Source organism: Acomys russatus, chromosome 12 (assembly GCF_903995435.1).
Source record: "Acomys russatus chromosome 12, mAcoRus1.1, whole genome shotgun sequence".
Classification (NCBI taxonomy): Eukaryota; Metazoa; Chordata; class Mammalia; order Rodentia; family Muridae; genus Acomys; species Acomys russatus.
Genome location: NC_067148.1, coordinates 34508379 through 34535968, shown reverse-complemented (window position 1 = coordinate 34535968; position 27590 = coordinate 34508379). Strand labels below are relative to the sequence as shown.

General features: G+C 40.8%; 1 protein-coding gene across 1 annotated transcript in view; it reads left to right on the top strand.

Annotated features, from left to right (window-relative positions):
* Unc80 (unc-80 homolog, NALCN channel complex subunit) overlaps positions 1-27590 on the top strand; it is a 181328-nt gene that overhangs the window by 87963 nt on the left and 65775 nt on the right. The window contains exons 25-31 of the mRNA XM_051154166.1: positions 1039-1172; positions 4729-4894; positions 9909-10112; positions 11907-12007; positions 16413-16613; positions 23913-24020; positions 25205-25343. Of these exons, the coding sequence (XP_051010123.1) occupies positions 1039-1172; positions 4729-4894; positions 9909-10112; positions 11907-12007; positions 16413-16613; positions 23913-24020; positions 25205-25343 (1053 nt within the window). The remainder of the gene's footprint in view (positions 1-1038; positions 1173-4728; positions 4895-9908; positions 10113-11906; positions 12008-16412; positions 16614-23912; positions 24021-25204; positions 25344-27590) is intronic.

Sequence of the window (27590 nt, the reverse complement as noted above, 5' to 3'; positions counted from 1 at the left end):
CATATAATGATATTGTGACCGTTTGATGGCTTGCTTTATTCAACTGATAACAATGTTCTTTCTTCTGTAAGAGGTAGAATACTGCATGGCCTTCTTCTTTTCTGAGGAAAGAGTAGCCAAGATCTTTCTTTGTGGTTTATGTTAATGCAGATATCACAACCAGTTATGACCTTTCTTAAGTCCCTTGGCCATTACCTGTCTTCAGTCTAAAATCAGTTAGTTGGTCCATGTTATTTGAGTGTCTGACAAAATAAAAGGCCAATATACTTTAAAGTGAAGGAGACTCAGTTACTTGTGGTACGTGTGTGTCTTGCTGTGACAGGATATCTTGTATTAAAATGTGCACTGTGAACTGGGTGTGGTGGAACACACGTTTAGTCCCAGCACTTGGGAGTCAGAAACAGGTGGACCTTTGTGGTTTGGACACTAGAGACTGGTCTACAGAGTGAGTTCTAGGACATCCAGGACTACTGGAACTGAGAGACCCTGTTACAAATGAACCAAAATGTGTAGTATGGGTGATCAGGTGATATCTTTTCTTGTGACTGTGCTGCACAAAAACCTATTGAACTAGAGGTTGAAAGAACTTCACAGCTCTCAGAAGGCCAAAGTAAACATGAGCTGTTTGGATAAATGCTCATGAGCTGGAAGGATATTAGGGCTCCAGGCCTAGCTGGTTGTCATATATGCAGTCAAGGCTTGACTGAATACAAGGTCACTTTCAATTTCTATTTCACCAAGCAGTCTTCTGGTTACACTGGAGCTGGGATGTGTTACTCTATAGTGCTGTAAAGAGAAACCCTGACTTCTGCTTGCCTGAACCTTTAATGCTAAAGCATGTGTTACAGAACTTCAGAGAGGAAGGAGAGAGGTGGATGGTCATACCAAGGGATACTGACAGGAGTAGGTAAATTGGGGCTGTGTAGAAATGTTCTTATGTGTAGTTTGATTTGACATGGATGTAACTAGGCCCATTACACCATGGCCTTCTATCTGTTACTGATTTGTCTTCTTATGAAGAATTCTTTCTCTTCTTAGGTACTGTGAACCCCTCTAAATGTGGCTGTCCCTTTGCCTTGAAGATGGCAGCATGCCAACTTCTCCTGGAGATAACCACCTTCCTGAGGGAGACGTTTTCTTGCCTACCTAGACCTCGCACTGAGCCTCTAGTGGTATGTTGAAGAAACATGTGTCAACAGTCAGGCTCCTTGGAAACAGGGAACTGCAGCTAGGTTTCCTGTACTCCCAAACCTTCAAGTACTTGAAGACCAGAAAATTTAACCAAAGGTGTTTCATACATTAAAAAGATCATCTCTTTTGTCTGTTAAAATAATAACTCCAAGGTTGGCTTAGAAGTCGTTGGAAATAGAACTTCCTGGTAGAGCATCTAACTGATGATCACCAGTCATTTTGATGGAAACACCTAGGAGCCCACATTTCTTTACCCTACAAATATTGAGGAGCTTTATGGCCAACATTCTTTACAAGTCATTAACCTATTTTCTTTCATACTAACAGCTTCTACATTCATATAGAAGTTTGCTTCCAAACAAATTTTTCATTTATAGTATGGGATAAATGACTTCAGTGTTTAGATTTTCAGCATTTCCAAACATGTAATTCTCATAGCATTTCTTGTGGATTATAGATAGACAAAAATATGGCTGCACACAAGTGCACATGCACGTGCGTGCACACACACCCACACACACTCACACACCCAGACACCTACACACTATAGATATTGGCACATAAAAATACACTCATGTGCCAGGTACTATTTATTTTACTGTACCTATAAATACTTTGCAAGGCCCATAAACCTTCAGAGTGTGCATTTATAGGGAACACCTTGGGCCTCTGGTGGAAACCAATGATCCTTTCATCACAGTCAGTCTGTAGCTTTACCTGAGGAGCCAAACAAAACCTTCTCCCCTTTTGCACAAGGCCTTTTCCACATCCTGTCACACCAGCTTCCAGCTAAGGGTATTTTACAACTCACCTCTCCTGTTGTTAAAATCAAACAGTGCGAATAAGTCATGTAAGGCCAATCTCAGGGCGAGACCAAAAGTGAGAAAAAGGAGTCAATGTTCAGATACCATGGAGCACAGCCTCTGACTTTAGTTTTTTGAATTTTCTTAAAAAAAAAAAAACATTTCCTCACATCCTAAAACAAAAATGGGTATTTTTGAGTTGGAAACATTTATGAATGACATGTTTGTCTTCAAGAGAAAATCACCTTCAGTGGATGGTGAAACTGTACATTTGACTATTAGAAAAGGCAAGTCCACCTACTTGCCCTCTGTGACATCATGGTTGTTTGATCTTTATTTTTCTGAACTGTCATTTTCACTGTTCTGTTGAGAGTACTTTATAAAATCAATGCAACTCACCTCGATGCATGTACTTAGTTTACGCCAGTAGTAACGAAATATCCGACCTACAGACTTCCTTCAATATTGTTCCTTCAGGCCTCCTGATTAATACAGTCTTTGGGAAAGCTTAGAGTACATCTAATTTCTCATTTTCAGATTAGCCGCAATTTTCATAAAAATTGTAAGTGCCTTGGTTTAGCTCAGTCACTTTTGTTCTGCCTTTTAACACTTAAAGCTCTACATCAGTGACTCTTTCTAGTGAGCAAATTCTGTTCCATGTAGCCAACTTATAATCACACCTCCCTGAAGAGCAGTGACGAGCTGACACCCATCAGTGAAAATGAAATGTTCTGTTTTCTAAATCAATCATGCCTTTTTATCCTGAGCGCATAGCGCTGCCATGGCAACAAACATCAGGAAGCTCAGCACTTAGAGGACCACAAGCTAAGCTACATATCAAAGCCCTGTGACAGAGACTGTATAACCAACCAGAAGAATTATAGGGAGTACAAAGAAAGAAACCTAAAAGGTCTAAGACTAGAACACAGCAGCCTTCAGTCATTTAGTAACAAGAGAAAAGTGTTTCTTCCTCACCTTGAACTAGGTTTCTGAGACCTTTTGCTGACTCTGCTAGCATTCTTGCTGTTAAACATAGGCTTCTCTCTTCATTATTTCCTTTATTGAGACATATTTACATCATTACTCCCTTCTCCTTCCTCCCTCCAAATTCTCCAATAAAACCCTCTTTTCACTTTTTGAAACTCAGCCTTTTTCAATAATTATTGCCATATAAATACATGTATATTTATGTATCTGTACATACATATTGTTAAATCCAGAAGCCCAACCTCCTCGGTCTGTATGTTACTCGTGTGTATGATTTTTCAGGACTGACCGTTTGGTACTGGGTAACCCACTAGCGTGCTCTTCCCTGAGGAAGCCTATTTCTCCTGCTCTCCGTATACCTTAGTGGCCTGTGGTTCTTTGTCTAGATCTGAGGCCTCCTGAGCTTTCCATACCTTGTCCTTAGTTCTTTCTAGATGAGAGTAAAAAAGCTCCCCAATACAAACTACCCCCATAGGCTCTGTCCTCACACATGCGTTTTCCTCAATCTGAACAGACTTCCCATACATGTGTCCTTAGAAACTCCATCCAAGGTTACCTCGAATAGCACCTTCTATTCTCTTCCTGTTTTCAAAAGTGCAGACATGTTCTCCACTTCTGCAGGTTAAAAGTCTAAGGCTAAATTCAAGATGTTGGTAAGGTTGCCTTTCTTTTTTTGATACAGAAAGAATATATGTGCCTCCTTGCCACTTTTTTTTTCTACCTTCTATAAACTACTACCCCCCCTCACTCCCCCTCTTCCATCTTGAGGCAGTAATAGTGTGTTGAAGCTTCCTCTACCCACAGCCAGAGAGAGGCCTGTGGATACATGTAACTAAATTTGCTCCACTTAGATAGCACAGGATAAGTTTTACATCATAAAGTCCTTAGCTTTAATTGTATCTCCAAAGGTTCAGTGTAAAGCAACACATTTTCAGACTCTGGGGATTTCAGGTTTGGATATCACATAGGAACCGTTATCCTATTACTGTTGTCTCCCAGTCTGATATCAAACTCCTCCACTTGGAGTCTACCATTCATGCTTGCCCATCTTCCATCTTAGTATTCTGAGTTCCTCAGAGAAGGACTCATTTCTTACTTATGCCATTGTACCTAACATGTTCAAATTCAGTGCATGATTGTGCAATTAACATGCAAACGTCAGAGATGTCTCGCAGCTAGTTCAACAGTCTGTGTTGTTGGAAGATAAAACATATAAGGAGTAGCTATCAATTAGAAAACACTTATTTTCCAATTCAAGAATATTTTTAAGACCACAGTTTAAAGTGAACAATCAGAACATTTTAGATTATAATTGCATGTGACTCAGAGTGAGTAGAGGTTTACCACATCAGTGCAGTAGGTGGAGCTTGATGGCGCCTGCCTATCCTTGCAGCACATAGGAAACTGGGGCAGAGGCTGGAGGATCATGAAGCCAGCTTTCTGGCTTCAGAGCAAGATCCTGTCAAAAACAAAAACAATTAAAAACAAAAAAAGAAAGAAAAGAAAAAAGAAAGGAAGGAAAGGAAGAAGACAGAGACAGATAGGGACAGAAAAAAGACACATAGACAAATAGGGAGAGACAGACAGACAGAAGACAGACAGATAGAGAGAGACACAGAGACAGAGAGGGGGAGAGGAGAGAGGCAGAGATGGAGAGATAGACAGAGAGGGAGAGGGAGATGAAGACCGAGTGTAGTGCTTTGTCTCAGGACATCTGGCACCTGTATGCCCTTCTATAACATTTCAGGACTTGGAGAGCTGCAGGCTTCGTCTGGATCCTGAACTGGACCGGCACAGATATGAGAGAAAGATCAGCTTCGCAGGAGTTCTGGATGAAAATGAAGACTCAAAAGATTCCCTTCACAGCAGCAGCCACACCCTCAAATCAGATGCAGGCGCCGAAGAGAAGAAAGGTAGGGAGACACCAGGGTCGCCTCATGTATCTGACTTCCTCACAGGAAATAGTTGATCTGGAGTCTAAACTACAAAACCTGTGTGACCAAATTCTTGACTCCACACAGTGCTGCCTCTGTGGACTCTTTGTAGCTGGGGAGGTAGGAAAAGCCACTGGTTAGAGGTTGAACTTGGCAGCCAGAATGCCTTGAGCGTCCATGCCAGCTTAGCAGTTATGCTTTGACCACATTGATTGTGAGATGCTATCAGCCTTAAGATGACCCATTATTTTATTAACTAATGAGAAAGGGAAAACACCCAAATTCAACCATTTTGCAGCAATCCCTTAACACTTTGCTTGCTTTTTTTTTTTTTTTTTTTTCTTTTACTTGAAAGAGGACTTTGGGACCATTGTATGTATGTATGTATGTATGTATGTATATATATATATATATATATATACATACATATATATATATATATATATATACATATATATATTGTTACTATTTGTTATTTATCATTCTTGTGCAAACTATAACCAGTATAACTAAAATATACTGGTTAAAGCTTTTCAACTTACAGCCCAAATTTAATTACCTTTCAGGTCAGAGTTGTCAATGTCCATGTTTTTTCTATAGGATAATGTCTTTTGTAGCATTGGAATGTTAATGAATGACACATCAGTTCAGAAGTGAATCAAAGATGGGTGTATATATAATGTATATGATAAAGGATAATAAAAAAAAAAAACAAAGCTCAACAACAGCAAAGAGGAGCCATCTATGCTAGCTATGGAAACCAGTTAGGAGAAGTAGGAAGCTAGCCTCGCTTCAGTTCCTCTTCAGGACTGCCCAGCTGATACCCAACCCACTTTTCCAACCTCACTACCACCTGGCCTATGGGCTAGGAGATATTCTGTATATTTTGTTGCTGATGCTTACGTGGTCACAAACAAGAATAAGACAGTAATATTTCAGCTGCCACCTGACACTAGGGATCCTAAGTTCAATTTCACATACATTAACATGTGAAGAAGAGCCTACTAAAATGAATTCCATATGGCCCCTCTCTGTATGACCTTGTAAACAGGACTTACCTTTAAAAGCAGTCTTCTTTCTAGTCAGTCCAATGACCAGCCTCTGCACTGTGACAGTAGAGAGTTAAGTAGGGCAGTGCAAGTAAAGCATAGAATGCATACATAGAGCGAATGGGGGAGCCTGTAAGTTACCATTGCTACCCTTATTTTCCTACATTATGAGCAGCTAGATTAGAAATCAACACAGAAAATCCTAGCGAGGGCCGAAAATGTCAATTTTAAGTCACTCATTTATGGATGCCCTAAAATGTCACCTCCACCATCTTATTTTTATATTTTTTAAATTTTTGTTGCCCTTAAATGCTTTTTGAAAAACAAAACAAAAAATAAAAAACAAAAAAAAATTACATTTTTAAAATATCTGTACATCTCTGTAGAAAGTTGATTGTGTACATTGAAACATTTTCTAGGATTCCATAGACAATGAATGGGTACATAGTTGATGACCTTAATCAATTAATAAATAGAATAGCTCAATATAGAGAAAATACAAAATGATTCAAGTCTTATAAGAAAGGGGCTGCCATGGGAAAAGTTTGAATAGTTCAACATCAGAGTGTTGCTACCTTTAAAAAAAACAAGTGTCATTGTATCATATCATATTGCAGTTTGATGAATAGAAGCCATGTTTTAAAAACAAACATATTTGAGAAATGTACACATAAGAAATATCAAGTCAATGTGATTTCAAATATTTATTATATCCAACTTTCATTTTTAAACATATACCAACAATGCTTTAATTCAAAAAGCAGTCTTCAGCCATTCAAAGTTATTATCACAATTATTATTCAAAGTAGTTGAATAAACATTCCAAATACCCATACAGTTAATATTAAATAAAGTAAAATCTACATCATCTTAAAAAGTAAACTATTTGCTTAATTTTTAGAACATGCCAATTTCGTTATTATTTATATAATTGTCTTTAATGTTCGAATTCTCACATACTTAGTGATTTTTATCATACAATATGCCTCTGTTAATACTATAAATGCCATCTAAGAAATAAAAAAAGAAAGCTAAAAAATATAAATAAAATGAGAACATAACTATAAAATGTTCTCAATTAGTTGGCAAGTCTCCCTAAAGATTTGTAAGCCTTTTGACAAACATATCAACTACTACAGTCAATATGACAATGTGACAGTGGGACACTGCTAACTGTAACTACTATTTTTAATGCCGTACCATCAGTTCTTATAAAAGAAAAAAAACCCGAGTCAGCTTCTGAAAGAAACAATTTGAGAACGAGTAGTTTCTACCAGAGAGTATGAACGTGAACTTACCCTTAAGAACTGAAAAAAAGTGCTGAAAGCAGAGTCTATGAAATACTCTTTTACTATTGCCTCAAAGACAAACAAAAACTAGTGTTCCAGAGTACAGAAACATCTCATTCATCATCCAGCTACCGAGAAAATTATTACAAGTTCCCAGAAGGTGGCCATTAACAAGAGCATATCCCCACAGATATTTCCGTTCGTAAGCCGATAACTGTTGGCATAACAGTTAACAACATGAAATGCCAGACTTTGCAGATATGAAACGGAAAGTAAAATAAATCATGTTGAAGACAGCGATCCGGAATGGAAAGAGAGATGGCCAGAGAAGGTTCTATTAATGAACATTAAACTGAGACTTTCATGGGGCATCTCAGTAATACAGAAGGCTGAAGACAGTGTCCCAAACAGAGGCAGCTATGAGGCTGAAGATGTCATGAGGAGTGAACCTGGAACATTTGAAGGAGGATGAAAAAAAAAATCAATAGTTATTATAGAATGGGTATGGGAGAAGTGGCAGGAGACAGGTCAGAGAGGCAAGGGGAAAGCAGAGTCTAACAGAGATGGTTAGACATTTAATTCTGTTTCCAGTGTGTTAGAGGCTGTTGATCTGCATATGTGACTGCATGTGGAGAATCTGGGGAGGAGGAGGAGGCAGCTGGAGGCAGCTGTGTGGACCAGAGAAAAGGTAGCAGGGCTTTGAACTCTTGTCATGTTTTGGAGCGTAGAGACAGCAGGACTTGCTAACGGACACAATGTGCAAAGGGAGACCTATTATCCAGTTCAGAGGAATCTGTTTCATTTTGAGTCTACTTTCTTATTGTTGTTGAGATGAAGGCTAGAATTCAGTGGCTTATAGTCTCAAAGGACATATTTGGTGAACAACATTAAGCCTGAATTCTCATCACTGTGTCCCTTTTAAGTAATTGATGTCATAATTTGAAACCCTAATTTTTTAGGGCTACAGGAGGCCTCCAATTAGAACAAATTCTCAAAATTAACTCTCTTTCAGACCTCACTAATTTGAAGTTATTTAGCTGCATTTGTAGCCTGAAAAGTATCATAAACTCAGGCAAGAGGCATTAGTAAGTGCCTCTATAAAAATTTTCCAAGAATTATCACTGTAATATATTCTTTATTTCTCAATCGACTTACACATGAAATTGCAGTAATGGTCATTAAAAATAATTAACCATAAAGGCTAAAACAAGCCTAGACATAATATTGAAAGATGCAGTTGGATGAATCTTCTGTTATAATTAAACTACATCATTGTGCTTTATCGTTTTTGTGGCATTTATTCAACCATGCTGCAAAAAAAAAAAAAAAAAATCCTTCCAGATGTGCAGTTCTATCCAGAGGTGTTCAGGAAGCTCCAAGAACTTTGTACAAGCAGAGCAATGGTGATCCTAGGCTCTGTCGGTCACAAGACTCAACCGGAGAGTAAATATTGGCTACTCTCTACAAATTCTTCTGACCTATATATATTGCCTTGAAAGTGTACATTTAACTAACATTTTAAAAACTTCGAGTTTTATTACTGTCTCATACAGACATTTTTGGGGGGAGAAACCTGAAACTAAAATACAAAAGTCCTGATTTCAAATACAATCATATATTAGATTTAAGCAGTGAGTAGGAAATCGTGTTCATATCATGAGATAAGTGTATAAAGCCAGCCCCCTTCTCCTAACAGTGTTGGAGCCCTGAAAACTTGCCTCATCCTGCCACTATAAAATCAACCTTGATGCTATTAAAACTTAAAAAGAAAAATGTATATATTACCTGAAAAAAAATTGTGCTTTTTATTTTTATAAAGTGAATTTAATGTTTAAACATGTTTCTTTTACCACTTTATTTCCACCCCGGTGACTGTTTCTTCCAGAATACTAAGCATGAATAATGCATGCCCTTTCTGTTATGTATAGACTGTAAAACAGGGCATGGAACATTTAGACTCCCAGCTCATTAGCTCTTTGATTGAGAGGAGTATGCTATTAAATCTATAAATGATTGAAAATAGAACTACATCAAACACACACACACACACACATGCACGCACACACACACACACACACACACACACACACACACACACACACACACACACACACACACAGCCTTCTCCCAGAAAAAGATCCCTTACTTCTTTCACCAAGGAGCAGAGTACAACCCACTGCTGTCAGAGAGAGGCGTGCCTCTTGTGTTTACATATTAATAGGTTGTTCCAAAGAAAATGGTTCCAATGACAGTTCTCAGAATTCTGTAAGTCCTATTTCACAGAAAAAACAAAAACCATAGCGTATGGGTCTATTGAACCAAATAAGAATGTGATTAAAATCTGCTACCAGATCTTGGTGATGGTACTGTGTAAACACACTCATGCTTGTGAACCCTGGGCCTCAATGAGAGCAGATCATTCCTAGCCATAATGTGTGCTTTGCTCAAGAAAGACTAGCCCTTCCTGGTCTCCCTAGTCTCCCACCTGAGCAAACCTGGTGACAAGGGGCTGGCACAAAGGCCTCTATCTACAAATGGTGCTCAATCAAGCTGGCCGAAAGTTGGCTTCTCGGAGACAAACTGGGAAGAGTGTGGCTCTGAACTGGCTGGGGGAAAACTAAGCGGGGGAAGCCCTATTTTATTCTTTTAATACAGTTCCCAGCAGGAAGATCAGGATAGGAGGTTCTCGCCTGCTCCAGATTAAAGGAACCCGCAGTTTCCAGGTGAAGAAGGGGGGTTCCTTGTCCAGCATCCGCCGAGTCGGCAGCTTAAAGAGCAGCAAGTTATCACGTCAGGACTCAGAGTCTGAGGCTGAGGAGCTGCAGATGTCGCAGAGCAGGGACACTGTCACTGACCTAGGTAACATAGAAGAGCGGGGCGTGCAGGGACGTGGGGGGTAGGAAGCCAGGGCGCGAGTCCTGAAACAGCCAAGTCCATTTCATCCCATGTGACTAGATAAAGAGCACAGCTGGAGTTGAGAGAACCCATTCCGTAGAGAACCCACACACACACTTGGCTCTTGAGCAGGTGCAGCTGGCACCTGGAAGTCCTGTCCAACTGCAAACTCCGCTTCAGCAGACGGTGTAGGGATCTGAGACTCTACGCTTTAAATAAGCTTCCCCGTGAGGCTGCTACTGCTGACTCAAGGATCACACTTTGAGCTGTGAGCATAGAAAGTGTTTGTTAGCGAACAGAAAAACACATTGGCAACAATGACAGATTTAGAACTCCAGGTGTGTGTGTATCTTTGCTACTCATTAGGACCTTCAAAGTCAAATGTCGAGGACTTTAATAGTGTAGTCTTCATTTGACAGTAAAAACACGAGGAAAGAGTGGTTGTTTAGACCTGACACCTATGGATCTTCAGTGGGTCACCTACTTTTCAGGGATGTCTTTTCACCAACCATCCAGCGGGAATAGTTGTTCATGGTCCATTCCATAAGGATGCTCTTTTGAGATGTGTTAAGTGCACAAGAATAAGCCAACAGGATAATCAAAGCACTAACATCATAGATTACACCTGTAGGCTACGAAGAGGCTCTAGATCTCTATGTGGTCGTCCAGTGTATGGACATCATAATAGGCAAGGAAAAGACTAAAAAGGACAAATGTAGAGCAAACAGGCTGCCTATAATTAAGTCTTTAGTACAAGTTCGAGCACATCCTCCCTGCCATTCAGCCTCTACTTTCAAGGCAGCAGTAAGCGTGGATAAATGATCGATAAACAGATAGCCTGTCAAATGGGTAGCTGAGTGTCTAAGCAGGGAAAGTTTAAAATAGAAAATGCTCTACATCCACCCACCCTCGCCTTTAAAAATAGCTAATTTATGCATTAGTTAAGAATCGGCTTGCTTTTTCAAGGAGATAATGGGGGAAGTGCTTCTGCTGTTGCAGGGTGAACATTACCACTTTACCATCTCAGTTAGAATTATCTGCACTGATCAACCCATCCTCACCGGGCAAATCAAAACAATCAGGCCAGAGATACAGCTTTGTTATTAAAACGAACCATGAAGCACTTAGATTTAAGGGCAAGGTTTTGGCAAGTAATAAACTAAACAGTGAGCTTTCCTTTACATCTCCCACAGAGAGGACACAAGGCGTGCTCACAATTGACTGCCATTGCTTTCACATCATGTTAGTCCTTCCAAGGCCCCCCTCACAGTGCTGAATAGCTCACAAAGCAAAGCCCAGCGTCTACAAGAATATTGCAGGTGCAGCCACAACCCAGTGGAGGCATTATCACCCTGTGATGTCAGTGCAGGTCAGTTTGTGTCACTGCTTGGCTACAACTGTGACATCTGGGCAGTCTGGAATGGATTTGGGCACACTCAATCTATAGCTGGCTCATCTCAAGGACTTGACACTTGTATTTTCTCTGCTCTCATGTCTTAACATGGAAGACACCTTAGCAAAGATTATAAATGTCTTTGAACTTGCCAGTTCAGGTGGTACTTAAGGGAGCAGCTTCTATTATCATTCTTCCAACAAAGTCCTGTGCCCTGTAACGTGTTGGGCCACAGTAGAGTCTGCCCTAGGATTCAAAAGCATGGACAATGACACCTTACTGATGTGTTCTCTAGGGAGACTGAACATTGACCTCTTTCTTGGTGTTCTTTTTTTTTTTTTTTTTTTTTTTTTTTTTTTTTTAAGAAGGGAGTCCTTGGAGTGCAAGTGAACCCAGCATTGAGCCCGAAGGAATGAGCAATGCCGGCACAGAGGAAAATTACCACAGAAACATGTCATGGCTTCATGTGAGTATCCATCCCAGATCTCTAGAACAAATTCCTTTCAGCACTGGGAAACATTCTGGTGAGAAAAATTGACTGACAACGTAAGTGCACCTCCAACAGAAAGTACAGCCTCATATTCTAGCTGAAGCTCCCAACTCATAGTGGAAACACGATGCTGCCAGATTGTGTTTATTTGAAGACTAAGATTAAGGCCTTTTGTTATGTGGCCAGTTTGTGGGTCAGCATATGTTGGGCAAAATGATGAGTGTCTGAGCTAAGTGGATGGTCAAAATATCTTGAACAGACATCACGGTCAATTTTAAACATATTACCATGAACAAGGTCAGTGTCACTCTTGGCTCTGTTTTAGATATGGACAGGGCAGGGAGTTGATGTAAATATGTAACTAATGTAGACAATTATTTTTAAATTTTTAAATTTAAATAAAAAGGACACTTCATACTCATCAAAGGGAAACTCAACCAAGATGACATCACAATTCTAAACATCTATGCCCCAAATACAAGGGCACCCACATTTATAAAAGAAACACTAATAAAGCTTAAACCTCACATAGATCTCCACACATTAATAGTGGGAGACTTCAACATCCCCCTTTCACCAAACGATAGGCCAATGAAACAGATGCCAAACCAAGAAATAATGACACTAACAGATGTCATGAATCAAATGGACTTAATAGATATCTACAGAACTTTTCACCTAAACACAAGAGATTATAACCTCTTCTCTGCACCTCACAGAACCTTCTCCAAAATGGACGATATAGTAGGTCACAAACCAAGCCTCAGCAAATACAAAAAGATTGAAATAATACCTTGTATCCTGTCAGACCACCATGGACTAAAGCTGGATCTCCACAATGACAGAAATAACAAAAACCCTACACACACATGGAAACTGAACAACTTTCTTCTTAATAACAACTGGGTCAGGGAAGAAATAAAGAAAGAATTTAGGGACTTCCTAAAATTCAATGAAAATGAAGGTACAACATATCCAAATTTATGGGACACATTGTAAACAGTGGTAAGAGGAAAGTTCATAGCATTAAATGCCTTCATAAAGAAATTGGAAACATCTCACACAGGCAACTTAATGGCACATCTGGAAGCCCTGGGATGGGGGAGGGGGGGAGAAAAGCACAAACTCCCAAAAGGAGTAGGCAGTTGGAAATAATCAAACTCAGGGCTGAGCTCAATTAAATAGAAATAAAGAGAATAATTCAAAGAGTCAATGAAACTAAGAGCTGGTTCTTTGAGAAAATCAACAAGATAGACAAACCTTTAGCCAAACTAACTAAAAGGTACAGAGACACTGTCCAAATCAACAAAATGAAAAATGAAAAGAGAGACATAAAAAATTTATAAATGGGACAAGAAGATAGTAGGTGAAAAGATCATACCTCAGATAGACTGCTGGTGTGCAAAGGCATGGCGATCTCTCCTGTAACCTTTGGGCATAAGTTGGAGCAAAGATTTGAATTGGGCATAAAAAAGGAATGTGCTCTCTCCTCATACACTGAAAGAATGGTATCTCGTATATGTGAACCTTCTGTATTCCATCTTTTCATGGGCAAGGAAGATGAAAATTACAGGGACACAATGATAGAGAATGTCACCATAAATTTTGTAGAAACCCATAGGATGGAGAGCACCAAGGGAGATGATTGGTATCAGCTATAGAGTTTACTGATGATATGTCAGTGTTGTCCGATTGTCATACCTGAGTCATGGACATTCAGGGAGTTGACAGTAGGCAAGGTTGTGCCTGTACAAGATGCGCTAGGGACCTATCTACGCTTTCTGCTCCAGTTGGCTCTGTATCCAAAACTGCTCTAAACAAATTGCCCTAATTTAGAAACGTTTAGAGACTTCACAGTGTGCTACTCCATGCTAAGGATTCTGTCCTCTGGCAGATAACAAAGAATTCCAATATCTGTTTCTTCAGGGCAGTGAAATTGTCAGAATACCTATTATTCTTGTCAGCTGGTTTCTGGGTGGCTACTTTACTATTCAGTCAGCAAAGACCTAGGATGGAACAGCATCACTCAATGTCTGCCTTGCTCTATGACCCTTTCTTGATTGCACAAATCACCTTTTTTCCCCCAGCAGGGCTATTAATAGTATTCAGAAGGAACTAATATAAAACAGGGTTGGGTTATCAGTTTCCTCTGTTGGTCTGGTATTTTGGGATGCAGCTGTACCTTGGGTCTTCTACTTCTCTGCTGCAGTCTAGCCCCTTTGGTGGCATGGTCAATGAACTTGGAACGTGCCCTATCCATGGATGCACAGGCCAACATAGGATGCTGGTTGTGTTCCTTTATCCCTCTCCATATTATTCCTTTAAAGAAGGTTCTCTCACTAAGCCCGAAGCTTACCCATTTCAACTAAGATAGCTAGCCAGCCAGCTCTCAGGATCTTTGCCTTCCCAATGCTGCGGCTATACACATATGCAATCACACCCAGCTCTAATGTGTATTCTGAGGAGTCAAACACAGGTCCTCATGCCTACACGAGTATTCTTGCTCACCGATCCACCATGTCAAGCCAGAAGCTGCTCTTAATTTCTTTACTAAGCAGGACCTTGAATCAAGACAAACTGCTTCATTAAAGAGTCCGCTGAAAAGAGAGAAATCACAGTCATATGCAATGTAGTTGGGGAGGGGCCATTCCAACACCTTTGCCACATGCTATTAGTGCGATGCAGGATGTTAGACTAATTCACACTCAATGGGAGAAGTTTTCACAGAGAAGTATAGATTGCATAGATCACTGAACATCATCTTAGAAATATACCTATTAAAGGAGTACTGGCAGAATTTTAATGTTACAGATTATAGATTGCTAAACCAGTGGTCCTCAGATTTTCCATATCAGAATTCTCTGAGGCAGAGTCTAGTGATTTCCGCCCCTCTGTGTCTCTTTGTGTGTGTGTGTGTGTGTGTGTGTGTGTGTGTGTGTACTTTGAAGGCTTTCTTATTGTTTCTCTTGATCACTAGATTCAGAATAACAAGGGAAATTTAGAGTTCTCATATATGTCTGCTTGCTGCTATACATATGAAACAGAATGCCTACAGATGCATAGTGAACCTCGAGATAGGCTGGCTATTCTGCCAAGACATTTATATCCTTTGGAAACCTTTCAGGTGTAGATACAGTTATCTGAGTTTGACAGGAGGATATAGATGACTGTTGCTTTCATCTATGTGTCAGAATAAACATGACATGGTGGTCTTAGGGAAGCTCTACCCGTAGATTCAAATAGCCTTCTCTGCCTACTGTGGTGCACAGTCCTTCACAGTTTAGTTGCCAAAGTGAGAGGTAGTCTCCTGAGTGTCAGGGGCATGCAGAGGGTTACTCTGAACATATTGTCCTTTAAAGAAGGCGACTTTAAAAGTTGTGCACCTGAGTTCAGTTCCTGGAACCCACACCCACATCACAACCATTCATACATAACTCCATTTCGAGGAGGTTCAATACCCTCTTCCGGCCTCCACAGACACCAGGCATGCATGTGATACACACACAGACAAAACACTCATATACCTAAAATACATCTTAAAACAGTTTTAAGTTGTAAACATGTGGTCCAGGGGCATAGCCCAGCGTCAGGGCACTTGTTTCAGTGTGCACAGTTTCCGGAGTGTGATCCCTCGCACCACATACCAAGCAGGGTGAAGAGATGTAGCTCAGTGACATATACGTGCTTTGCATGTGTAGGGCCCTGAATTTGAGCACCCAGAATTGCAGCTTCAACTTGCAATTTTCAGTTGCAAATTCAAGGCCCCTCATTTCTATCTTGAAATAACTGCACCCTTCAAATCAGCTGAGTTCATTTCTAGAATCTTAATGGGAAATCTTAGGAGATATATTTGAACAAGATGAAACTATTTTTAAAAAGAGAGCTCTGGAGCAGCTTTAAAATTGGAGTAGGGAGTGTGTGTGCGGAGGCAGGAAATCAGCGGTTGAGTTGAAATGAGGATTTAGGATGAAGTTCAGGTTCCAGTTCCAGATGACGATCCAGAGTGAAGGTGCAAAAGTGATTTCAAGCACCACATAGGACAGGTCGGGCTTAGGGCACGTCCAGGTGTCCAGGGGCTGTTGGAGAACTCTGGGATTGAACTCAGCACTGTATATTCTTCCTTCTGTCTCCCATGACCATTTAAGAACTGGGGAAACTATCCACTTCATGACCAGTGTTTCTAAAGGATGCTTTTATCAATTACATGTGGGGGGAGAAGAAAGACCAAGTGAGCAGAGACCTGTAGCCAGCTATCCACCTGTGGGAGTTACGGAGCTGCTGTTGTTTGCCCGCTAAGAGTTCATGCTACCACTTTCCATCTTCTATGCTTCTGTTCCCTCACTGCTTAGTTGAATCTGTGTGGGTTTTTATTCTTTTCCAGGTCATGATCTTACTATGCAACCAACAAAGTTTCATTTGCACACATGTGGACTATTGCCATCCACACTGCTACCTACACCACAGCCGCTCCTGTGCCCGGCTGGTCAGGGCCATTAAACTGCTGTATGGGGACAGCGTGGACTCCCTGCGTGAGAACAGCAACATCAGTAATGTGGCCTTGAGGGGCAAGAAACAGAAAGAGGTGAGTGAGCAGTCACTGGGTAATATTCCAAGGGCAGGAGGAAAGACGTATTTATAGTGATATCAAGCAAAAACAATTGTATAGCACAAATACACCTCTGCAGCGCTAAAGAAAAGGCAGAAGATCTGTGCACAGCAGACAGATGCTTTGTCTGTGCTTGTGAGTCAGCATAGAGCATTTCCCCAGGCTTTGTCTTATAGATACAAATTCAGGGACACAGAGACGATGCATAAGCATGACACGTCACATGATAAGTGGGGATTTGCAAGTGTGGACTGTCCACATGGCCTCAGTGTAGTCATGTGTGCCCTTTTGTAGGAATAAAGGACTTCTGGGAGTCAGGGGCAGGGCAGATGACAACAGCAGAGAGCAGAGTTTGGCGCAGCCATGCGCCCAGAAAAACTAGGAAACTCCAGACTCAGAGAAAGCGAGGAAACAGAATATCTCCTAGAGTCTCCCAGTGCCTTTGAAACTTCTGACCCTCAGAATTGTGAACCAACAAACCTGGGGTGTCTTAAGCCTGTGACAGTTTCTTGGAGCGGTAATAGAAAGCTAATAGAACTATACATTATGAAGAAGCAGTATAAGGAACAAATGGCTCAACCAAACTATAGGAAGAGAATTCTTTCAAGACCCTGACATTTCCAAACAGTGATCTGCTCTTTCAGTTGAGCTGGCAGAAGAAGGTAACTGTGACTCCTGTCCTCCTGCCAGGAAAAACTCATGACCCATCTGCCTCTGGCCAGGCAGTGTAGCCAAAATGCCCATTCTACTGAATGCCCTCTTCTACAGATGTTTTTCTCAAGTGGTTTCATGAAGAGATTTATATATGACACCCATGCACTCCAATAGACACATTCTTTATGCACTAGCTATTGGCAAAGTATTAGAGCAGATGTTCTATTAATTAAAAATAAGCAGGAAGGAAGAATCTTTCTACCAAGGAGTTTACAATTCAGGTTTGGGCTTAGAGTGGGCAATAATACCTACTTCAAGCAGTTTGAGAATATGAACAATAAAAAACAAGCATTTTTATTTACCTCACAATCCCAGGTTATGGTCCATCCTAGCAAGAAAGCCAAGGTGACAGGAACTTAAAAGAAGAGCTAGTCACATCACATCCTCCACAGTCAGGAGAAGCAGAGAAAAATCAAAGTGTTCATGCTCACATGTTTGCTCGCGGCTTAATTTCTCCAACTTTCACACTGTTCAGAAACCCTGGCCTAGGGAATGATGCTGCCCATAGTGGGATGGGTCTTCTCACCGTGATTAACTGAACTAAGACAATCACCCACAGATATGCTCATAGCCCAACCCAATGCAGACAATCTCACTTTAAGACTATCTTCCCAGATGAGTCTGAGTTGTGTCAGGGTGAAAGGTGAAGCTCACCAGCTCTCTTCCCTGAACCCTCACCTTGTTGGAGTTAAGCTCAGGACGCAGACAGTTAACAAATACTATTCTCCTTCCTTAGTTTTTATCCAAAGTTTAGTGGAATTTTTGCCTATATTTTTCTCATTTGTCTTTTATCCAAGCATCTATCCATTTGTCTACTCAGCAGAATTGTAAAGAACCTCTGGACCATACTGAGCCCATAGTTTGAGGACTGAAGATGTAGCTTAGGTGACAAAGTACCTGCTTGAGCACGCATGAGTCCCCAGGTTTTATCTGTAGTACCTCGTAAACTATGTGTGATAGTGGTACACAGATGTACTCTCAGCACTCAGAAGATGAGCATAGGAGGATTAGAAATGCAGGATATCCCTTGGGTGCACAGTGAGTCTGAGGCCAACCTGGCACACATATGACTGTCTCAGTAATAATAGTAATAGGCCAAAGAGACAAAGCCCTTGCCTTCAAATGTCAGGTGTAGTCTTATCTGTGGGAAAGACACTAATCAATCGAAACTTGTACATTGTTGTAAAACTACAGCAGTAACGAGTACAATGGAGAGGCACCATCTAGATTGATGTAAAATTAGAAGAGTAGTGACTGGAATGGAAAGCCATACTCCTGAAAGAGCTGATGGGAAAGCTAAGGTGACATAGGGAAAAGACAGTCTTTCCAATAAAAAGGAACAGGACATTGTTTGACAAAAGGATTCTTCAATATTAATTGAGTTCAGGACTTTCTGGCCAGGGAGGAGGTGACCACATGGGACCATAGATACAGCCCCTGAGGACTGTGGTCCATGACAAGACTGCATAGGCACACTGAGATCAGACCAAATAGGACTACAAGGAAGCTTCAGGTTTTTATTCTAGCCTTTGAGTCACAAGGATTCTATGGCACTGAATTATACACCCCGCGATCTAGGGATATTTCATTCATTCCATATCCTATGTGATGTTCTAACAAAGTACTCACTTGTGATTGGGAGATAGTAAATATTGATTTAATGAGTGAGGTTATAGACTGGGATGTCTAGCTGCAGCTCACCTATGGGCTGGCAGGAAGTCCCAGAAAAGGTGAGTAACGTTATGTTGCGGCTTTTGCTTTTTGAAGGAGCACTAATAGATGTGTCTTCAAGCTTAATTGATTTTTAAATCAGTCATACAGGTAAATAAATAATATACGGTATAGTAATAGTGTGTGGTAAACATTTGTATTTCCAAAATGGAAGCTTTCTGCCCAAGCCTTTTTTCCTTCTTCATGATATTTATGATTTGCCTATTCTGAATCTTTCACATGAATGAGCAGTGGGCCGACTTCCAGAAACAGAATGAAGATGGAGAAATAGCAGTAACTTGGGAGGAAATGCAGAGGTCTGACTGGGATCATCTGTGGGCACCTGCGTTTCCTCTTGGGGCAGGATGTATTTGTGGTAACCAGTACATTTTTGCATCCCACCTAAAGGATCGGTCTGCAATCTTCAATGCTTAGGAGCTCACTGTGCGTTCTGTTAGTTAGGTTCAGCACACTTGAAGCTGAAAAGTGTTTTTTTCCATCTATACACTTTTATTCTTTGTGTACACATTGCTTCACCAAAAAAAAAAAAAAAAAAAAAAAATCACATTTTTTTCAAAACCTGCTGAAAACTGAGGAAGTCTTGGGTATTTTGGCCAGCTCTATGTGTTTAGAACTACATTCTAAGTAGCTTATATGTTCAGTTGGTGTTTGATATGAAAAAAAAAAGTCGAGTTGTTTCTCAGTCTTTTGCCTAAGGACAACTGTAGTGTTCAGGAATTAGCAAAAGAAGCTCTTCCCGTCAGTCAAACGGAAGACTGAGGTCAGTGATGCATTGTCTACCAGGGAGAAAGGGCCCAGGGTGGGCAGATGCTGTGAAGCTAAGGCAAATTGCAAGAAGTGGGCTGATTTCCTACAGAATGTCTTTCGAAAATGACTAACAATGCTACTGTGAGGCAAAGAGCAGATTGTATCTCAACCAATAGACAGAAACCCAACTGTGAAACAACAAACATAAATGATGTGCATGTCAACTGTGTGTGAAGCACAAGGGATCTAGTTGCCTTTTGGAGGAAACCACACTTCTGTTAGTGTGCTGTTCTTTAAGCCATAAAGAAACCCATCCCGGAGAGCCTGCTTGGGTGACTCCCACTCTCCTAATTGTTCGGTACATGTGATCTCCATCTTGAATGATGTTTCAAGGCATGTGCCTCCCCCTTTGTTTTTCCTTACTGTCCATCATCCTTCTTGCATGTTCTGTGTCTCCCTGAAGGTGAGACAAGGGCAGCTATCACCAGGAATGTGCCCTCAAGCATAACTCCAGATATTAGCTCAGCCCTGACATGTGGTTTCTCAATACATAGTCTTGAATTGGTCAATGAATAAATAAAAACATTATTTTAAATAGCTAAATATTTCTCTGTAATCAACAATCATTTGATACAAAAAATAGAATTTCATTTAAACATATGCACTAAATGTGGGGGAACAGAAAGGAAAACCTGGCCAATCCCCTAGGAATCCATCACCAAGGTGACCGTCTGGCAGCTTCTCATCTCTGTCTCTCTCTGCATCATCCCTGCTGACTAATCTGTCCTCTGCTCATCTCCTCTTGCTTTGTTCATCTTATGTTTTAGGCTGAAATTTTCAATGTGGAGTCACTCTTTCTAGTACCTAACATTTTTCACTGTAGAACACTAACTTGTTGGTGTCCGGTCCTCTATTTAAGCCAAACACAATAAATGATGATTCCTTGGCCAGCCTAGGTTGATTTTGCATTGCAAATGTAATCTATAGCAATCAAGTATGGCAGGTTTTAAAAAATACTTTAATATACATATCACACATGCACACACACAAACACACACACACACACACACACACACATGTGCATGTGTGTAGCAACAATCAGCCTGCCCCAGTATCCCTGAGAGATCTTATGGCCCTGTGGCTGCCTCTCTTGACTACAGCTGCTGTGGTAGAAGTACATCATCAGCACATAAGGTCCATGTTATGTAAGTTTTCCCAAGGAAACAACAAAATATCTATTGATTCCACATAGAGAAGGAGCCAGCAAACCAAAGAAAGGGTTCCATTCAAGTCCAGCTTGGTCAACCCATGAGTAATATGCTCACACCACAGGGAGGTCTCCTGGGCAACAGATCTCCCTTTCAAATAATCTCATGATGCCTTGTTAGAGTCTTAGGGTAGTCCTGAGGGTCTACCCTCTCTCCAGGTGGGAATGTTAACAGGTCATCTCTTGCATGGGGTCACAGTTGTTTTGCTACCCAACAGCCATGTTCAAGTGTATCCCAGAGCAAACAGCTAAACTGCAGCCCTCCATTATAATGATTTCTCTCCTCTGTCTTGGCTTATTCATCTCAGATTTCTCTACAGATTGTTGCTTGATGTCTAACTCTAACCATTCTCATAGTCCAGTGAGATCCCAAACGCTTCACAAACCTCTACTAGATGCCATGGGAAATAGCACTTCATCTCACGTAATGTCTCAATTCCATTGACTTGGGTTTCACTTAAAACAAAACAAAACAAAACTCTCACAGCAGTCTGGTCTGAGTCAAGAGCCGCGCCCTAAAGGTGCTTCAGGACTCTCACACAGTACACCAAGTCCTGCTCGCACGTGTTCTCATCTCTGGCACTTACAGCCTGACTCTAATCAAGTCATTCAAGCACTGTGACCAGAATGTGGCACTGATGTGAAAACCATCCAACTCCTTCCCCTTCCTCTGAAACCCACACCTTGGGTATCATGGAGCCTGAAGACACACTAAGCTTCCTTAGAACACTTGCAAGCATGGGCTTGTCCCACAGTGGGCTAGCACACAGGATGAAACATGCCTCTGTCTTCTAGCACATTGGGTTTACTGTAAGTGCTCGGCTTTTCTTTCCTTGGACTGGATACAGTGGTTGTGTCCTATAATTTAATTGAGAAGAATTATTTATTTCTAAGCAACCATGAAAAGGTTACAATGGCTACCCAGAGGACAAAGGAATACACTTGTAAAAGTCTAAAATCATAAAACTCTCCCCCAAAACTACTTAGCATAAAAATTGCAGAGAGATGATGGTTTACAATAGTGTGTCACACACAGAAAGCCATCACAGTTTTGCTAAGATGCATCAAGGGAGGATGACTAAACAGATCCAAGTAATTACTGTTATTAAATTGGGAATTTGGGCATTTTCTGTTTTCTTCATAGTCTTTGTCTTTTCCAGATACTCTGATGTGATGTGTATTAGTTTCTAAGTAGAGAGACACAGTACACAGAGAGGGATTTTAAGTACCGCAATTCTTTTCAGAAGACACACCTCTACTTTTTTTCTTTTTTAAAATTTATATTTCTTTTTTACATGTATATTTATGTTATTGCACATAAATAAAATAAAGTACAAATAGCAAGAAGAGCCATGAAACAATCAGGAATTAAATAAACGCTACATTCATAGTGGTTTGGCTATTTGTATTTGGCAAACTTGAAGAAAGCATCTTTCCTATCTTGGTGAGTCTAGAATTCTGTTGGGCTGGAAGGTTGAAGATGATGTTCCAGTGTTTTACAGAGAGTCTTGATTGACTGTTCAGGCAGCAAACTGTCTCTGTCGTTTTTTCCATTTTGAAAGCTGCTAACCTGCACTTCTGATTCACTCAGGCAATTAAGTTTTATTCCTTCTCAAATCTCTGATGGGGTTGAAGACCAGATAGTTTAGCCTTACAATTAAGCTTAGTTGTTTAGGGGTTAAGATTTTTTTTAGGTCTACACTTCTACTTCTTTATTGGAAGCTATTGCCATAAAATATTTTAAAGGTTTTCATTATATGTATAATAAATTTCAATATATATGCTATATATGCATATCTTCATATACACATGTATACCATTTATACAACATAATTTCCAAGTGCTTTGTGTTACCAAGCATGGACTTCCATGGTTTTTATTCTTTTTCTTTCAAAAACACAGCTAGGACTCTGACCTCCTTTTTCCATTTTATTTATATGTTGATTTATTTATTTACTTTCATCCTGATCATAGCACCCTCCTTCCTCTCCTCCTGGCCCTACCCCTTCCCTTTCCCCCATCCTCATCCCCTACTCCTCAGAAAAGGGGAGCCTCCAAGAACAACAATGACAACCAAGCCCCACACACATTAAGTTACATCAGGACTGAGCACATCCTCTTCCCCTGTGGTCTGTCACGGCAACCTCGCCAAGGGGAAATGATCAAAACGCAGGCAACAGAGTCCTATGTGGGTTCATTTCAAAAGATGGTTCCATACCAGCCTTATAACAGATATATTGTCTTGGACTTTTACTTTTTGTCTTTCTCAAGAGAGTTTCTTGGGGCTTGTAAAATTGCCTTTTCTTTCAAAATATATATCTCCATCTAACATCCTGTGAAGCTCTGCCAAAAATTCTTAAGAAGTTTAGTTTTTCCTTTTGCATAAAGGGGGAAAGTGTTTCATTGGCATGGCCCTGACAAAACAAATAAGTGATCCTGCACAGCTTGGAATGCAAGTTAAAAAAAAAAAGAAAGAAAGAAAGAAAGAAAAGAAAACAGGAAGGAATCAGAAGTCAAGACTAATAAATAAGGAAGGACCAATTCTTCCCCAAACTGCGCTGACCCTTCCAGGCTTTGGTGCCTTGGGAGTCACGGGAAGGCATTGCCTCATCTTTGTGCAAATGAAACCGCCTGTTTTGGAATCAGGTTGAAAGCATAGTTTGAAAGGAGAGCCATTGTTTTCCATAATTCTTTTTCAAGAAACCACCTGTACAATTCATGTTGAGAAGGTGGTACCGTGACTAAATTGGGGGACATAAAGCACTATGTATGGGTTTTGTAAAAGCACCTTCAGTTCACACCTCACCTTCTCTCAGTGCTCAGATAAGTCGTGCCTGAGGACACCTTCCCTGAAGAAGAGAGTTTCAGATGTCAACCTGGAAGGGAAAAAGGACTCCGGAATGCTGAAGTACATCAGGCTTCAGGTATTAACATGGATCAGAAACATGCATGGGGCATTAACAGGAAAGGGCTCCCATATGACCTGCTGATGAGTGTTTGGGAGACAAAATGGAAGCTGGTACTGTGTTGGCATGAATGCTCCCTTAACTGGTATGCAAGAGGAGGAAAGAAATCCTTCCAGCTGGGCTGCTAGTTGCCACAGGATGAGGCCTCGGAGGTTTGGGTGGGCTGCACCTCGCCCACCCTGATGTCTCCAGTGGATCTAATCTCACGCTAGCATTTAATGGCTATCCATTTACTTCTAAATGAGGCCATCTACATTCATATGCCCAGTCTGCGTCTCGGACTCTGAGACTTGGGCAAAGAATTTCCTTTCCCTTGCCCTTTGTTGTCTCATCTGTGGGAAGGAGGTTATAGCATACCTGTCTCAAAGGATTATTGCATGGATCAAATGAAATAGTGCGTTGGCCTACTTGCCCAGCTACTGACACACTAGTCTACTGCTCTTACATCTAAGCTCGCAGTCATCCCTTTCCCTTCTCAGGAAGAAGGGCTTTTCATGTTTTTCTAGAATGTTTACAATGATGCCTTATCGATAACCTACACATATAATCTGAATTATCAACAATAATGGATTAAAGAGGACTCTGTGGGTGGATCTGGGGCCAAAGCCACAGTGTGTAATCACTTTACTTCAAAGGAAAATGTCACCCAAGTTCATGCTGCCTTCAGAAATTAACTTATAAATGGAATCCTTTGAGTTACAGATCCCGTGTGGTTTTCAGTGGAAACCTACTAACATAGAGGAAAATCAAAGAAAGCTTTTAAAACCTACCAGAACTTTGAGGACAAATTCATGGTTGTTGGCTTTTTGTTTTTTTCTTTTTTGTAGAGGTGCCCATACTCCATGGTTAAATTTTTGAGTAATTGTAAAACTGGTGTGTGTGTGTGTGTGTGTGTGTGTGTGTGTGTGTGTGTATGTGTGTGTGTGTTGTGAAAATATTACACTATCAATATTTCTTTCTGACTTGTGTCAACTATTAAGGTATAAGGTGTGCATGCCACGCCACCTAAATCCACTTCTGTTTTAAGAAATACCTTAAAGTCACACAAGGGACCATGAGAAGGCAGGAGTGGTAGTTCTTAAGTGTCGAGAAGTGACTGTTGTCTTACGGAATTTTGAAGCTTGGCTTGCATCTCTCCCTAGGTGATGAGTTTGTCGCCCGCTCCCTTGTCTCTGCTAATCAAAGCCGCTCCGATTCTGACAGAGGAGATGTATGGAGACATCCAGCCAGCCGCCTGGGAGCTGCTTCTCAGCATGGACGAGCATATGGCAGGGGCAGCGGGTAAAGGAGCACAGGGCCTGGCTCCCGTGGCCATTAGTGACCACAGTGTTGAAACAGAGAACCAGGCACAGTCGATGTCAGGATCATGGGAGTTTCTAGACTCTAGAAAGAGGGGTACACCTGTGGAAGACAGACCCATTTTTTCAGAGCATCCTTCAAATTGTACCATGTGTTTATACTAGATCATCAGCTCTCTTGGGGTATTAGTGGTCTATCACCATAATAGAACACTTTGGGGTTGGAGGTGCCCTTCAGTTGGTAGAATGCTTGACTGTTATGCAAAACTCCCTGGTTTGGGTCCTCCCTACCGCCTAAAGCCAGGCAAGGTGGTCCATGCTTGTACTACGTCCACTCAGGAGGGGAAAGCAGGAGAAACAGAAGTTTAAAGTCATCTTTGGCTACATAGTGAGTTCAAGGCCTGCATGAGACCCTGTCTGAAAAAACAAGCAAATAACTGAAACACATATACACATAGCTAGTCCTGTGGAAATAGTGTGGGGAAAAAAGACATGGATGTAAGAATGCTTTCTGTGTGCTTAGAATGCTTGAGGAAATGAGTTTGACAACTCTGGTAGTTTAAAAAGGGGTTATATCCTCATAGCATTAGGCAGCTGAGGTTACTTACAGACTATGTTATCACAGGTGCGGACTTCCTAAAGTTACTATAGACAATTATTGCTTGAGGGCTCTGAGCCAACAAGTTGCATAAAAACTCTTGTCCAGCTTAACATGACATCAATTGTTTTCTAAAGTCATGACTTTTGTGGTCATGTATACCAGTGGTTCCATCACCCAGAAGGTGGAGCCAGGTGGATCCTGAGTTCAGGCCAGTCTGGGATAGACAACTGAGCCCCAGTCTAGCCTGAGATACATGGGGAAACCTTGACAAAAAGAAACCTCGAGGATTACGAATGGAATTCACTAGCCAAGCACGTGATTAGCGTGTCCAAGGTTATAGATTCATCTCTAGCCTGAAAATACAGAACTTAAAGTAGTGGTTGACTTTAGGTGGACAGTAACCAGTGACTTTTATATTTAGTCCTAAGGCCTGGCATGCTGATGTGTGTGACAGCTGAAGCACCAAGTGCCAGATCTCTTGAGGAGAGGGGTTTGTAGAGTAAAGGAGTATAGAGTTAGCCTTGAAGCACTGGATTTCTTTATCTTCATGGACCTAGAGAAATAAATTGTGTAGACTCCCCCCCCCAAAAAAAAGGTGTTGAGAAAAACAGAGCTTTCAACTTCTGGAGCCATAAAAGCAGAGGAGAATAATTATTCTTCTCAGAGATTTTTATGGAGATGTTAAGAGGAAAGAATTGCTGCTTAAAAAAGTAATACACACACACAAACCCACATGCACAGTTGTGTCTGCTGGCAGCTTATGACTGTTACAGGAAAATTATTTTGGTAAGAAGACAATTATATCTTCAATAACGTAAAGTATAGGGGCTGGAGAGATGGCTCAGCGGTTAAGAGCACTAGCTGCTTTCCCAGAGGTCCTGAATTCAGTTCCGAGGACTACATGGTGGCTTCCAGCCATCTGTGATGGGATCTGATGTCCACTTCTAGTATTCATGAAGACAGAGGACTCATGTATGTAAAATACATAAATAAATAAAATCTTTAAAAAATAATGTAAAGTATAAATGTGGTGTTTAAAAATTGAGGCAGGATGGAATAAATTTAAATATGAAGAGTAGAAATTTATATAGCTAGTAGGCTAAAAGGGTTTAATCGAAAGGTAATGATCACAATCACTAGCATTTATTATAGAATTATGTCACATTTTGTTAATAAAATTTAATTTGTTTTGTTGGTTTTTAAAAATCAATCGTCATTGTTTTTGAGACAGGGTCTCACTGTGTAACCCAGGCTGTCCTTCAATTCAGTCTCATTTTAAGATTACAGGTGTGTGCCCTTACGTCTGGCACAAGTAGCTCATTTTATAGATGAGCAAACCTAAGACACAGTTAAAGGAACTCGTGTAAGTTCATCCCACTCAGAGTTAGAGAGTTATAAGATCAAATCCAACCTTCAGACTGCACATTGTAGATAGCCTTGTTTTATGTCACTTTGATAGAGAAAAATAAAATGCACTTCCTGACTACAGCGCACTACTCACTTCACAAAGTGTGTCCCAGGCTGGAAAGATGCTCAGGCAGCCGCGAGAGGCTCAGGCTCACAGCAAAGCACAGAACGCTTTTCTGTACATTGTTTTACCTTACCGGAATAGCAAATCTGGAGTCAAGT